The sequence below is a fragment of the Tenrec ecaudatus genome, chromosome 7 (genome assembly GCF_050624435.1).
Source record: "Tenrec ecaudatus isolate mTenEca1 chromosome 7, mTenEca1.hap1, whole genome shotgun sequence".
Lineage (NCBI taxonomy): Eukaryota > Metazoa > Chordata > Mammalia > Afrosoricida > Tenrecidae > Tenrec > Tenrec ecaudatus.
Genome location: NC_134536.1, coordinates 127,411,795 through 127,426,536, shown reverse-complemented (window position 1 = coordinate 127,426,536; position 14,742 = coordinate 127,411,795). Strand labels below are relative to the sequence as shown.

General features: G+C 46.0%; 1 protein-coding gene across 1 annotated transcript in view; it reads left to right on the top strand.

Moving 5' to 3' along the window:
• CDC5L (cell division cycle 5 like) overlaps nucleotides 1-11,594 on the top strand; it is a 50,340-nt gene extending 38,746 nt beyond the window's left edge. The window contains exons 14-16 of the mRNA XM_075555017.1: nucleotides 547-744; nucleotides 10,389-10,601; nucleotides 11,285-11,594. Of these exons, the coding sequence (XP_075411132.1) occupies nucleotides 547-744; nucleotides 10,389-10,601; nucleotides 11,285-11,389 (516 nt within the window). The 3' untranslated portion in view covers nucleotides 11,390-11,594. The remainder of the gene's footprint in view (nucleotides 1-546; nucleotides 745-10,388; nucleotides 10,602-11,284) is intronic.
• The last annotated feature ends 3,148 nt before the right edge of the window (nucleotides 11,595-14,742 follow it).

Below are 14,742 nucleotides of genomic sequence, written 5' to 3'. Positions count from 1 at the left end.
TCTTAGACCCAGAGGAGCGACACAACTGCCCAGACCCTGACTCAGAGGCACCTACACTGTATTATGGCACGATCCCACCCAGTTGCTTGGTGGGAGGTACAGAGACACCCGATTGACGAGCCTTTGTTAAGCAATTTCACTTCATTAAGTGGGCCCTCCCTTTGATGTTTTCTAGCAGTGTGGTCTTGACAAGGGACTTCATTTCTCTGAGCATTCGTTTCAGCAGCTTTAAAGTGAGGTTGCCATTGTCTACTTGGTGAGATGCTGGGATGTTTTCAGATAATGTAGGCACAAGTTTTACACCCAGGTCCTGGCACCCGTGGAATGTGGAATGGTAGCTGCTGCTAAGACGAATGAAGCCAAAAGATGTTTGTTAATCAGTCCACATCGACCTCTAGGAGTCTCCATTCATGCTGCCTAGGTGTTGTCACCCGCTCCAAATAGACAACCACTGTCCGAAAGCCCTCACCTCGGCCTCTGGCAGGAGGAAACAGTGGTGTTTTTATTGTTTCTGCTCAAGCTGACCCCACTTGTTCCTGTCGACAGGCCGAGGACGTTCTGGTGCAGGAGATGGAAGTGGTGAAACAAGGAATGAGCCACGGTGAACTCTCCAGTGAAGCTTATAACCAGGTGTGGGAAGAATGCTACAGTCAAGTTCTCTATCTTCCTGGGCAGAGCCGCTACACACGGGCCAACCTCGCTAGCAAAAAGGACAGAATCGAGTCACTTGAAAAGAGGCTTGAGGTTGGTATCCTTTTTAAAATGCTAGCTTAATTGACTTTGATGGACACAAGAAGCCAGTACCACTAAGCCAAGTAATCCTGCTGGGAGACAACTTTGGAAACCCTGGTCCTGGTAGTCTGGAAGGAAAATGGTGCTCAGGGGTTTGTTCTTGGCGAGGCGATGGGTTCTTCAGAGCGCCTGGCCTTCCTGATGAAAGGGTGCCCTCCATGTGGGCCCGCCAGCCACATCTGGGTAGGAGTCACTCCGTGGCCCTGAACCAGGGAGACTCGAGAGCACAGCCTGCTTTCTCTAAAGGAGGGAGCTCAGTTGTCTTTCTTTAGCCAAGACATCGAATTTCCAGAAATGAGATCCCTTGCTGCCCACACGTTGTCCTGTGAGCTTAAGTTCCCGAGCGAGGGCCGAGTGCACTGCCTAGACAGTGCCTCCATGCGTGTTCATGTCTGTGAAAACATTGAAATGTACTAGCTGCGCTTTCCTGCCCCGTGGTTTGAATATCGTCTGAATGTTTCGAATACCAGAATCTGAGTAGGCATTTTGCCAATGGTCTGTAACATGCGGTTCACAGACCATCAGGCTGCCTGGTGGATTCTTAATGGTGGTCTTCAAGGGGTGTTTCTGAGGCCAAAATGGAGTGGGAGGGAGAAGGGGCGTGCCGCACAGTCGCCGCAGGAAGTGGCCTCAGTGGTCTCTGGCATGTGACTACCAGCTTCTCTTTACAGGCGGCTGATTGAAAATGTTCTCATTCAGGTTATACAGAGAAATAAGTACAAAATCACCTGTGTGTGGAGCTGGGGAAATGAGCAGGGGAAAGCAGGATTTTTGATTGGAAAATTAATCTTAGTCCCACTTTTACCTTTCAGACCACAAGTCTAAGGACTTGATGGGTAATAATGCTTGTGGACCTCGATCCATTAGAGTTTGATTTCTTTCTGAAGTAAGTCACTTCTTGGGAGACTTGGTGACCCAGTGTTGTTGCTGTTGTAGTTGTACCGACAAACTGCCAGCAGGAGGTGCTGTTGCTCTGTGTTGTAGTTGAAAGTCAGTGGGCTAGTAGAACGGACTGTTGTTTAGGCTTCAGTTCTTATACATGGCACTCAGCCGTGCCATTCTGATCTAAAGTCAGTATTACAATTGATTGGTAAGCCACTTCTAAATACTTAGATCCCTCAGGATGAAGAACTTGGAGGTGGGTAAACTCTCTTCTCCCTCAAATAGCAGGATATTTTGTGCTGTTTGAAATGAAAAAACAAGCAAGCAAACATAAGCCTCCTTAACCGGCACTTGCTTTGTGGAGGCACCGCCTTTGACGGCAGCAGCAGAGCAGCGTGTCAGAGTGTGGGGCGCTGTAAAGTGCAGGGGTTTAAACAGTTCTGTGCGGGACTGATCTGTGAGCGAGCTTTGAGCGGAAAGTGAACGGACCGCTGCTGCTCGTTTGGAGATTTATTTGGGTCATTTATGAGCAGCCATTAAAAACATGTGGTTCTCTTTGTTCAGCTCAGTACCAGGAACTGAAGTCTTCCGTTGAACTATTTCTGTTGAACGATTGGTGATTTTGGAAGAATCATAAAACAGGCTGAAGCAATTTTTCTCTTTTGACTCCTGGATAACTTACTTTATTGTTTGCCCAGCGAAACCAAAATGAGACTCGGTGTCCTCGAGCCAGTTGTGACTCGGGCCGGAGGAGAGCTGCCCTGGGGACTTCCCTAGTCTGTAATCTTCCCAGGGGCAGGCTGCCACCTCCTCTCCTGTTGAGCGGCTCTTGGCTTCAAACCCTTTTCCTTTGCGCTCGCAGCCTAGTGCTTCACCACGCTGCCACCAGGGCTCCTTGTAGGTGTGTGCGTGATACCTTTGCCATCCAGTCCCCTCAGACTCCCACCATCCCTATCGGACAGGGTGGACCTGCCCCCCAGGGTTCCCACTGCTGCCACCTTTACCGAAGATCACCGACCGCAGCATCTTTCTCCCTGGAACACCTGGTGGTGGGTTTAAACGGGCGCTCTATAGGTTAGCATCCGAGCATTTAAACAGTGCAGTTACCCAACAGGATACTTTTAAAGAATACTTAATCCCATCCTTTAATCTAGTAAACTATGCTTATTTCAAATGAAAGTCCATTACATCTTTAAGAAGAAAAGAAACGCCAAGACCCAAACAAACAAATCCTCCGTTTTCTTTTATCCATGCCTAATTCAGAACTAGATTTCTCTTAGCTTATTTTAGCTTTTGAAGGCACAGTTCTACTGGTTTGAAATACATAAATATTTTATTTCAATTGTGGTAATTCTTTCATCATTTCTGCTGATTGCTAAATTATAAACATTATTCCGAGTTTGTTGTGGGGAAGGAACTCCAGTTCGACTGTATAAACGGAATGCCATACTGAAATGATCCCCTCACTGCTGAGCTTCAGAGAGCTGGGCCCAGCGAGCCTGAGACCCAGGGCTGCCTATGGAGGATGGATTTCGCTGCCATGAACTTTGGAGCAGTGACTCTAAATTATGGCCCTATCACAGCCCATCAAGCAAGATGAAATCCAGCTTTGTCGTGGTTGATGTCTCCTAAATGGATTTAAAAAATAGGCCCTGAGGTTTATATTGGAGCTAGTTTTTGAGCCATAACTCATGATCTGTCCCCCTCCCCCATTAATATATGAAATTTAGAACTTAAGCGAAAATCCTTAAGATACTCATTTGAAGTGAATGGAACCATCTCAGATTTCCTGTGGAATGTGATGGGGGCACCAGGGGTCTGGTCTGTTCAATAGAAAATAGCATCAGAATGCAGGCAGAGATCGGCGGAGCAGGAAGTGGGAAAACTTGGGAGTCCTCGCCCGGGCTGGGTATTTTATACCGCTGTGGAGGCAGGCTGAACTTGAGAACCCTGCCAGGAAGGGGCAAGTGCTGAAAGCCGTGCCTGCTGTGGCCGTTGGTACATGGCAGCCGAGAACCCTGGGCCGCCGTGCCCTCTGCGGGCAGTCGGGTACAGTGGGGAGCCGAGTGACTGCTGTGGACAGTGGTGCCCATGAAACAAACAGAGCTCTTTCCATTTGGTGTTGTGTTGATTTCTCTTTCTTTTTCAAGGAGGTAGCTGTAATTAATTTTAGACACACTTTTATCAAATGGTGAGAGATAGAGTGTGGGTCGTACTTGATGTGTTCCTGCGTTTGCTGAGCATCTGCTATATGCAGACCCTGGCTAGGCCTTGTGGACACAGCTCTGGAGAAGGCGGCCCTCGGCTCCTGTGACTGCAGCTCTCTGGGAAGTGAGCACTTCGTGTGGAGAACCTCGCTTCAGAAGATGCCAGCCAGATACATGAGTCGTTACTGTACTGGGAAGTGCAAATGGAATTTGAAGTGTTCTAATTTGTTTCCACTTTAAGTGGAAATAGGAAGTCGTCTGAAGACATAATTATTTTGAGTGAAATAATTTCCAGTAGGTGCAAAAGTGAAACGAGAACTCTGAATTTTGGCCTGCCATTAAATTTAATAGTATTTGAAATAGTATCTGCACTGCTGTGTGTTGAGGAAGTTTGGCCGAAGAGTGGGTTTCGTCATGTTAGCTGTAAAAATGGAAAGGCTTTCCTGAGAGCTCGAAACTAGGTCCAGAAGTAAGACTTCTCCCAGCGTCTTACTGGCAGAGTCGATTTTTGTGAAGGAATACTAGTCAACATTGACTTAGTCTCTTAAAGAACACAAGACAACACGTTCAGAACTGCTCCATGTGTTTGTGGAACTCCACGAGGCCCTCTGCCTTTGCTGCACGCTTCTGTTTCAGCCGAACTGCCTGCACAGTGGGTCCAGTTCTCCCAGTGATTTTCATTAGAGTCAGATATTTTTGGATAGGGAAAAAAGTTTCCCTTGCACTTTAACCCTTTCAAGACCAAATTATTTTCTTCTTGGATGCCCCCCTTCCCTTGGTTACAATTATATTTTCAGTAACAGAAAGCGATTTGAAATGGGGGAAAACTTTTTTTTACGTAAAACTGATTTTGACATAATAGGCTACATATGCCCCATGGGGTCTCTGGTGCTGTGGTTATTGGGATGAATTCTGTTTCTTCAGATTTATGTGGTTACAAGCCTCCCCTCCCCCCAGCCAGGTGGCAGCATGCACTAAAAGTGGGTAGCAGCCTCCCACCAAACCCCAGAGATGAGACATGTAGGTGGGTACTGTTGTCTCATTGGCCATGCAGGGGTGGAAGTTTGCAAACTGAGGGTGAGTTGAGTCAGTGAGGACTTGTGTGAAGCGTGCTGGGCGGTGTAGTAGTGTCTCAGGTGTCAGCTGTGTGCCCCGGGTGGAGTGAGGGAGGGCAAGGAGTCTGCAGTACTTCAGAATACATTCTCCTCTCACCGCACACTTGCTTTCTGCCGTGGCCTGAAAGGCAGTACAGTTTGCCCCCGGCTTATGAAGGAGCAGTGTTCTAAGTTGTCCTGTGAATTAAATTTGTAGGTTAGTCAGGATGAGCGTGCAGCGTTCTTAATTGACCTTACTTAGTGCAAGGCCTGGTGGTGGTAGCCGTTAAGCATTGGATTGCTAACCACAAGATTGGTAGTTCGAACCCACCAGCTGCTCCACAGGAGCAAGATGAAGGTGTGTGCTTCTGTGAAGAAACCCTATGGGGCCATCCCACCCTATCCTTTATGGTCACTTGATGGCAGGTGGTATGAGTCAGTGCAAGAAGAGGTTGGAAGCCTGTTTTGTCATTTGAAAGGTGCAGATTCAGCAAGTGAGATGATGTTGACGAAGAATTTATTGTTAGGAGGAGTTGGTTGGTTCAGTAATTTTTAAGGTGGGAGCAGATTTAAGGACCAGTAGGAGTTGCCTGGGCATGCCCCACTCAGGACTCACTGGACTAGATTTCCTAGCTGTCTCTAGCAAGAGCCCAAAAGCTGAACCAGAGAGATCTTGGTACAACCAGGCTGTTTCTGTTTTGTGTCGGTATTGGGTTGAATTAGTTTCATGCAAGTCCTCTGGTTCACGTCCTCATTGACACAGATGTGCATCCTTGCTCTGAGGCTGTGCACGTTTGTGTGGGGATTGTTAGGCATTGTTTTCTTCGCAGGTTAATGTCTAGAACCGGGAATTCGGTTGGTTACTAGTAAAGAGTCATTGCCGGTCATTTAGCTATCTTTTTTTTAGCGGTTTTTTTTGCTTACATGGAATTAGGCAAATACCACATTCTGACTTAGCACGCTGATGGTGAATTGTGATGGCAGGCCCTGGGTGACCCTCAGCAACCCCGAGAGTGCCATGCTGTGAGCAGTGCAGGGGCAGAGGGGGGGTGTTCCTGGGGTCTTGTTTGCCTGCACGCATTTTGGGGATTGAACCACCTCTGTACTCTTGCTGCATGTTGGATGTGGAACTGTACAGCCTGTATTGAGAAGATCCTCAGACTCATTTTCCACTGGCAAAGGTTATATAGCGGCCCCTAAGCAAAGCGCCTCAGCGAGGGATGCTCTTGCTGTTCCGAACCTCGCAGTGACAGACCTCACTGAAGCCAGCATTGGCGACCCAGGGATAATGTGCTTATTTTGGAATTACTTAAGCCTCGTAGCCTTAACAAACTTAGTGAGCTTGAAAGTAACAATTACACTTTTATAAGTCCCATACAGCCCCCTTTTGTAATGACCCGAGGAAACACTTACCCGAGGTTCCACTGATTCATCTCCTGGGGACCATCAGTTTTCCATTGGGCGCTGGCCAGTCTTTTTTAGACAGTTTCTCTTCTATGCATTTAAGAAATAACATGTGTAGGCATTTTTCTAAAAATAATACCTGTGCTTTGTGGAAAATTTAAAAGAACTAGAAAAATACAAGGAAGAAAATAGGTAATCCCTAAGCCTACCATCCAGACAAAACCACCTTCAGCTTTCTGGGGGGAGGGCAGTGTGGTGGGGTGTGCAGGTATTTTTTCCCTTTTCCTTCTGTGTGGGTAAAGAGAGGAAAATATATTAAAATGACATTGGAGCCATTCGGTACCACTTTTAAAATGAAATAGTTTACTTAAAAAAAGAATTTTTTTCCAATTTTAACAAAAAGAGAAACCTGATTGCTGTTCTCATTGAAAATCTTTGGCAAAGATTAGCTTTGATCGCCAAGTAACGACACCAATTATAGCCCACTGTACTTCTTTAAAAATCCCTAAATGTAACCTTTTTTCCCGCTCTATAAAATATTTTTGAGAGGATGTTTGATTTCCTGTAGTTTTATAGATTGTTAAAAATGAAAAAATTAGACATTTTTGGACAAGCATGGGGCAAAGCGACGGCTTTCTTATAGGTTGTTGTGAGTGGAAGCCTCCAGGTTTATGTCTGCGTTGGGCAATGAACAGATGACAGGCAGTTGTGATGAAGGCCAGGCTTGCTTGTGTCTAGCAGGCTGTGTTTGTGAGGTGGGGTGACTGGTAGCACTGAGCTTGGATCCTTTCACATGCATTTGCACTGCCTGGGGCCCCGTCTGGAAGGGGCTTGGTTGTGGATTTTCAAGTCGGACAGCTGCATAGTTCCATCACTGACTGGCCTTGGGCCCAGGGCAAGTTAAATAATCTCTGTAGATTTCACATTTCCTTCTAGTTTCCGTGAGTCCCTGGGTAGCGCACGTGGTTATAGAGGTTGGTGGTTCAAACCCACCTAGCGGTGACTCAGAAGAGAGGTAATTCACAGCCCTGCACCCTGCGGACCGGCTCTGCTCACCCGCGGGTGGTGATGGGCGAGAACTGACTCAATTGCCACTCACAGTAACTGCTGTGGTCTATGTATTTGTGGACGTTTATTTCATGTTACACATTATGATGTATTAAAATAGTTGATGATACTTAAATTTTTATTATAGCCTGTATTTCATGGTGTTGAGTCTTCATGGATAGGGTCTTAAGTTAACACAATATTTGGTCTTTATTGTAGATACTAAACTAGATTTTTAAAAACAGCGTTGATTGTAGGAATTTTCAAATATACCCAAACATAGACGCATAGACTAGCGTAATGAATGTTCATGTGTCATCTATGACAACCGTCAAATCATAGCCACTGATGCTTCAACTGTAACTACTCCTTCTCTTGCTTTAGTCATTCTAAAGCACATCTCCGACTCGGACTTCATGCGATAGTCTAGAATCATGATGCATAAATCTGCCAGCTTGGTGTGCCGACACCTGTTTTGTTTCTATGTGTCTTCATCTGTCTCTGGCTGTGCGTTGACTTTTGCTGCTTCATGTTGGATGCAGTCTACTTTAATTATACCAGGGCTGACCTGCTTAAAATCACCAATAGGGATAGGGACTTTAGTTAAAATTATTTAAAAGTTTTGGGCTGATACATGGCCCAAACAGTAGTGACTTGTAAGTTTCCATCATAATGGTATTTAGGAGACTTGTTTGTTGATCAGAGCGAAGTATTTAATCCTACCTCCACCACTGATTTGGATAGATATACTGTGGATCCATACGTACAAATAAAACTTTGAAAAGCACATTTTTGAGACATTTTGGTAAATCATTTATAAGGTGTCGAAGTTATCTTTCAGGACAGTTGGCTAATATAACAACTCACATAATTGACCATCTCACTATTGGACATGTTGCATTTAAGATGCATTTAAAAAATCTATTGACTATTTTGTGTATTAATGTACATCTAACAGTAATGAACAATGATCCGAGGTCAAAGTCATGCTGGCAATGATGGTGTCAACTTGGCTGGGCCATAATTTGAAGTGATTTGGCAGTTATGTAATGATGAAGTCACCCTCCATTTTTGCAGAATGGTCTGGTCTTTGGAACCTGGTCATGTTGCTAAGTGAGGAACAGAGGTGGTTTTTTCTCTTTAAAAAGCAATTGGATATCTGGATCTGATTACATCAGAGCCCAGTTTTCCATGTTTCTTTGTGTTTTAAACAATATGACCTTACACTCAACGAGACTTCGCTGTTGGTTCACTGTGTGATAGGAGAGGGTAATTGGACTTGAATTGAAGTCGTCCTGGTCCATGTCTGCATGTCTATGTCATGTTTGTGATTTGATTTATTGGCTGGAGTAAGGCCAGAGGTAATAAGTTAGTTTGGGCTATGAGAGGTTTAGCATTTTATAAATTATTCATACATACAACTTTGTTTACATTTTTGTAGATATCAATGTAAGATAACTAAGAAACTTAAAATGATTATTAAAAGCTGTAATCTGGTTTTGCTTGTTTTTGTAGTGGTTAGCTTTATGTAGTTATTTGACTAAGCTAATTTTTCCCCATACTTACCCTTGTTCACCTGCAATGTATTTCCCTACTTCCTTGGAATCTTAGCACACTGTTTGAGCCAGGAGCCTTTTATAAAGTTTGAACAGACTCCAGTAAGCTAAATTAAGTGAAATTGTTGGCATTAGATGGAAAACTGCACCTTTGAAGTTTTAAAAGTCTCTGGCGATTTTGGAATAACAAGTGACTATATATGAGGTGAGGTTCCCAAATTTAAAAAACTTTGAGTCGATTCTGACTCAGCAACAGAGAAGAGCTGCTTCATAGGATTTCTGAGACCGTCAATCCTTACGAGAGCATGCAGACGCAGCTTTCTCGTGCAGAGGAGTTGGTGGGCTTGAACCCTCAACCTCCTGGTTAGCAGCCCAGCACTTAACCCAGTGGGCCACTAGGGATCGTTCCCAGCTGTAGGGTATCAGTAGTAACTACATGCACCTTGATTACTGATTAAACACTTCCTGAGCATAAATATTATTTACTGTTAAATCAAATTGGGAATTGAATCTTTCTGGAGCATCAGATGGTAGCTAGTTATCTTACCCAATAGAAATGATAATTTGCGTGACTAAGTTTCTAAAAGTACGATATGTATCAATTTGAAATTGTATGCTGTTGAGATTGCTAGCCGAGTTTGTGTGACTGCCTGTCTAACCTTGGGTGTTCTTAGCATGAACTGTGTTAGCATGAGCAGTTAGTGTTCGTTTCGTGACCAGTGCTAGGGGCTTGAGGGAACTCCGCTTGAGTGGTCCACTTGCTGGAATGGCGATGTGTGCCAGAAAGCAGCCGATCCTGCACTTCTGTTAAGATTGACCGAGGCGGCTCCCCATTCGATGGCCTTCTAGAGGCATGGCCAAATGGGATATGTTTTTCCCCCTTTGGGTTTTATGTCAAATTTATAAGATTGTAAAGATGATCTTCTAGTAATCTTAATTGCAGGAGGCGTTACATTTTGATCACAACTGTGGTACATTAATCTGGTACAGTAGATGCAATTAGCTATTTAAAGTGTACTAGCTGCGTAATGCACAAGTGCATCTTTTGAAAGTGGGTTGCTGAAGATGAGCTGTAGCCAGTCCCAACCCAGGGCAGACAGTTGGGAGTGAAAGTCCTTTTCAGAATGTAGGTGAACCGCCATTCCTTTCTGTGAATTCCAAGCTGCCTTTGGCGGGAATCCTGGGTGCTGTTATGATCAGAGCTTGTTTGGAACTGGTCTGTGAAGCCCTGCAGGTCAAGGCACACCCTTTCAGAGCCCCAATTTGTGTTGTGGGAGTCACGCCATCAGGAGCACTGGGCCTTGGGCCTTGAGGTGGCAGACTGACAGACGTGTCAGCAGTGCCGACGTGGCCTGCTCTGCAGCTGTGTTCCCACGTGTGTCCCTGTGTTCTCTTCCCAATCCCAGATAAACAGAGGCCACATGACAACGGAGGCGAAGAGAGCGGCAAAGATGGAGAAGAAGATGAAGATTTTGCTTGGGGGCTATCAGTCTCGGGCCATGGGGCTCATGAAACAGTTGAATGACTTGTGGGACCAAATTGAGCAGGCGCACTTGGAGTTACGCACTTTTGAGGAACTCAAAAAGCATGAAGACTCCGCAATCCCCCGGAGGCTAGAGGTAACATTCCGAGAGGTGGCTTTGCCACACTGCCCAGAACGAGCTGGAGAAGTCACAGATTGTCTCCTCCTTCCTCTTCTCCTCCCTTCCCTCTATGCCACACGGCTCCGCCCGATGCTGGTATGGGGTGGGGCAGGGTGTTTCCAATGAGAAGCAACAGCTTTTGACTCCCCGTTGAGAGTTGCCTCTGTGTTGATTGATGCCTCCAGACAAGAGCTGCTAATCCCCCGTTTTCTGATTGTGTGTGGATACACCATGAATGGACTTTGTAACCCACGGGACGGGTGCCCCTTGAAGCTGAATTGCTCCCCATTCGCACAGCTTTCTTAGGTGCCTTAAACACCACCACCCACACAGAATGCTGGGAACAGAGCTAGGCGTTCCAAAGCTGCCAGTTCCCTTGGCCAGTTTCCCTTTGCCTGCACGTGCCCTCGGGCGCCTCTGCTAGAGAAAGGGCTGCCAGCAGGTGCACTTGTGGCCTGTTGATGTGAGGTAGCAGTAGAGGTTTTTACCAGAGGGCGATCCTAGGACCAAGTCCAAGAAGGGGTGCGGTGCGGTTTTTATAAGTATTCTCTATGTGTGTTTCTCTCTGGGAAATAGCTAATCTCTCATCCACGGCGGATCGAACGTTTTCCCACTATACTGAACACGTGCAGTGATCATTTCACGCGTGTCTCTTGCAGTGTCTTAAGGAGGATGTCCAGCGGCAGCAGGAACGAGAGAAGGAGCTGCAGCACCGGTATGCGGACCTGTTGCTGGAGAAAGAGGACTGCAGGGCCAAGTACTGAGGCGCGGCTGCCCGCCAGCTGTGCTCTCAGCTGTTTTGTTTTCCACGATACCCATCTTACAAAGTCTGCGTATGAAGATTTTAACCGCACAGGGCGTTTTAAGGTTTAAATTATTAAAGATGCTCATTCTTCTAGCAGTACCATAGTTGCAAAAATTTTAAGTTTGGGCCTTTAATTAAAAAAAAAGAAAAGAAAAGCCTGATTTCCAACTGCTGCCTGTCAGTAAACTCTTCAATAAAAACACAACATAAATAAAAAGAAAATAGAGCCTTTTGTTTGAGATAATTAGGCCCTTAGAGCCCCCATAAGCCTGCTGGTCTGTGTCCTCTGCCCTATTTAAGGAGTTACTCAAGGGTGCTGGTACCTTGAATTCTAGGGAGGAGGCAGTCCTTTCCACAAAGACGGCTCCTGGTTCTGTAGGTTTGCAAGGCAGCACCCTCTGCAACGTTTCATAAGCGGAGTGACCGTGAGTGACCAAGCAGTCACCGTTCACATCTGTGGGAAAGTTTTCCGACCGTTCCCAGACCAGAAAGCATAGCCAGTACTCCTACTCTCTACTCTCAGAGTGTCCGTAGACTTGGAGCTCTGGCGGGGAGGGCTGAGTGTTGTCGGGGGGGTGGGGGGGCTCCATTCTGTGCTCTCCATCAGTTGCTGCAAGACTCGCCTAACCTGGCTTCCTTCGGTCAGAGCTACCCCCTGTGGAGTTCTGCTGAAGGTCAAAGATTCTAATCAGGTCTCTGTAACCCCAGGCAATCTCTTCTCTGCCTAGAAGCTGCTTACATGCATTAGGCATCAGCACTTGAAAGATTTAATTTTTTTCAACCTGTTAGGAGTTGATGAAGACATTTCATAAGTGAGTTTCCGCAAGACCACTGAACGTGTTAGAGCTCTGCAATCCGCTTCTCAAGTCAAATGGCCCAAGTATAGCATGTGAGCATCGGAGGAGCTTTGGTAGTGGTTACATGTTGGGCTGCTAACCACAAAGTCAGTTCGAAAGCACCAGCCACTTCTTGGAAGAATGACAGGGCTTTCCACTCCCATAGAGTTACAGTGTGGAAACTCTCAGGGGCGTTCTACCCAGTCCTATAGCGTCACCAAGAGTCGGCATCAATCTGATGGCAGTGAGGGACCAGATTTTCTTCCTTTTTTTTTTTTTTAACATTAGGGACTCATACAGCTCTTATCACAATCCATACATATACATACATCAATTGTATAAAGCACATCTGTACATTCTTTGCCCTAATCATTTTCAAAGCATTTGCTCTCCACTTAAGCCTTTTGCATTAAGTCCACTTTTTTTCTCCCTCCATCCCCGCTCCCCACTCCCTCATGAGCCCTTGATAATTTATAAATTGTTATTTTGTCATATATTGCCCTATCCGGTGTCTTCCTTCACCCCCTTTTCTGTTGTTCGTCCCCCAGGGAGGAGGTCACATGTAGATCCTTGTAATTGGTTCCCCCTTTCCAACCCACTCACCCTCTACCCTCCCAGTATCGCCCCTCACACCCCTGGTCCTGAAGGTATCATCCACCCTGGATTCCCTGTGCCTCCAGTTCCTATCTGCACCAGTGTACAACCTCTGCTCTATCCAGACCTGCAAGGTAGATTTCGGATCATGGTAGTAGGGGGTGGGGGTGGGGGAGGAAGCATTTAGGAACTGGAGGAAAGCTCTATTCTTCATTGGTGCTATGTCGCACCCCGACTGACTCATCTCCTCCCCTAGACCCCTCTGGAAGGGGATCTCCATTGGCCGACAAATGGGCTTTGGGTCTCCACTCTGCACTTCCCCCTTCATTCACTATGGTAAGGTTTTTGTTTTTTTATGGTGCCTTATACCTGATCCCTTCAACACTTCATGATCGCACAGGCTGGTGTGCTTCTTCCATGTGGGCTTTGTTGCTTCTGAGCTAGATGGCCGCTTGTTCACCTTCAAGCCTTTAAGACCCCAGACACTATCTCTTGATAGCCAGGCACCATCAGCTTTCTTCGCCACATTTGCTTATGCACCTGTTTGTCCTCAGTGATCGTATCTTGGAGGTGTGCACCCAATGATATGATTTTTTGTTCTTTGATGCCTGATAGCATCCCTTTGGAACCACGTGATCACACAGGCTGGTGTGTTTTTCCATGTGGGCTTTGTTGCTTCTGAGCTAGATGGCCGCTTGTTTATCTTCAAGCCTTTAAGACCCCAGACACTGTCTCTTTTGATAGCCGGGCACCATCAGCTTTCTTCACATTTGCTTGTTCACCCACTGGCTTCAGCGGTTGTGTCGAGAGTGTGAGTATCGTAGAATGCCAATTTAATAGAAGAAAGTATTCATGCATCGAGGGAGTGCTTGAGTAGAAGCCAAGGTCCTTCCGCCACCTTAATACTAAACCTATAAAAATAGGCACATAGATGTATTTCCCCATCCTCATATATATATTTGCATGTATATGTCTTTGTCTAGACCTCTATAAATGCCCTTTGACTCCTAGCTCTTTCCTCCATCTCCCTTGATCTTCCTCCTGCCCTACTAGCATGCTCCGTCCTCACCTGGGTTACAGCTATACCTCTTTGTTACGTTACCTTACCCTACCCTTGATCATTCCCTACCAGGCCTGCCTCTCCCCCTTCAACACCAATTTGGATCCCATTTTGTTCCCTTGTCCCTGGGTTAGTTAACACCACTTCCTTACCCCCCACCTCCCCCTATCCCAAGTCCCCCCGGAACCGTCGGTCCCGTTGTTTTTCCTCCAGATCGTTCATCCAGCCTACCTTATTTAGACAGACCTGTGGAGATAATAGCATGCACAAAAACAAGACAGGAAAACAACAGTATACAACAAAACAACAAACCACTGAACAACAAAAAAACACATCAAGAAAGAAAAGCTTGTAGTCAGTCAGTTCAAGGATCGTTTGTTGGCCCGTAGTGTTTTCCAGTCCAGTCTGTTGGGGCACCATGCCCTAGTCCTAAAGTCCACCCACAGCATTCTCTGGGGACCCCGCCGCCCCATTCCCCCGCTGTTCCGCTGCACTCCCCCAGCAATTCGCCTTGGTGTGGTGGGATCAGATCAGGTGCAGTTCCCACACTGTGGAGTCACCAGATTTTCAACCCATTGGGAGAGTCTGTTTTTAATAAGGGAGTTAAATCTATTGGCCTTTATGGTAATTTACTGACACTAATCCTCTAATCATGTTTTTTTATTTCTCAGTCATTACTAAATGGACTGTCATTTTCTGCCTTTGAGCTAGAAATTCTGTCACCAGTTTTACAAATGATTCTGTATCCTTTAGCGTTCAGGGTATAGTCTATAGAAAGAAATGGGGTCACATGAGACAAGCTGGAGTCACAACAGGTGGGGC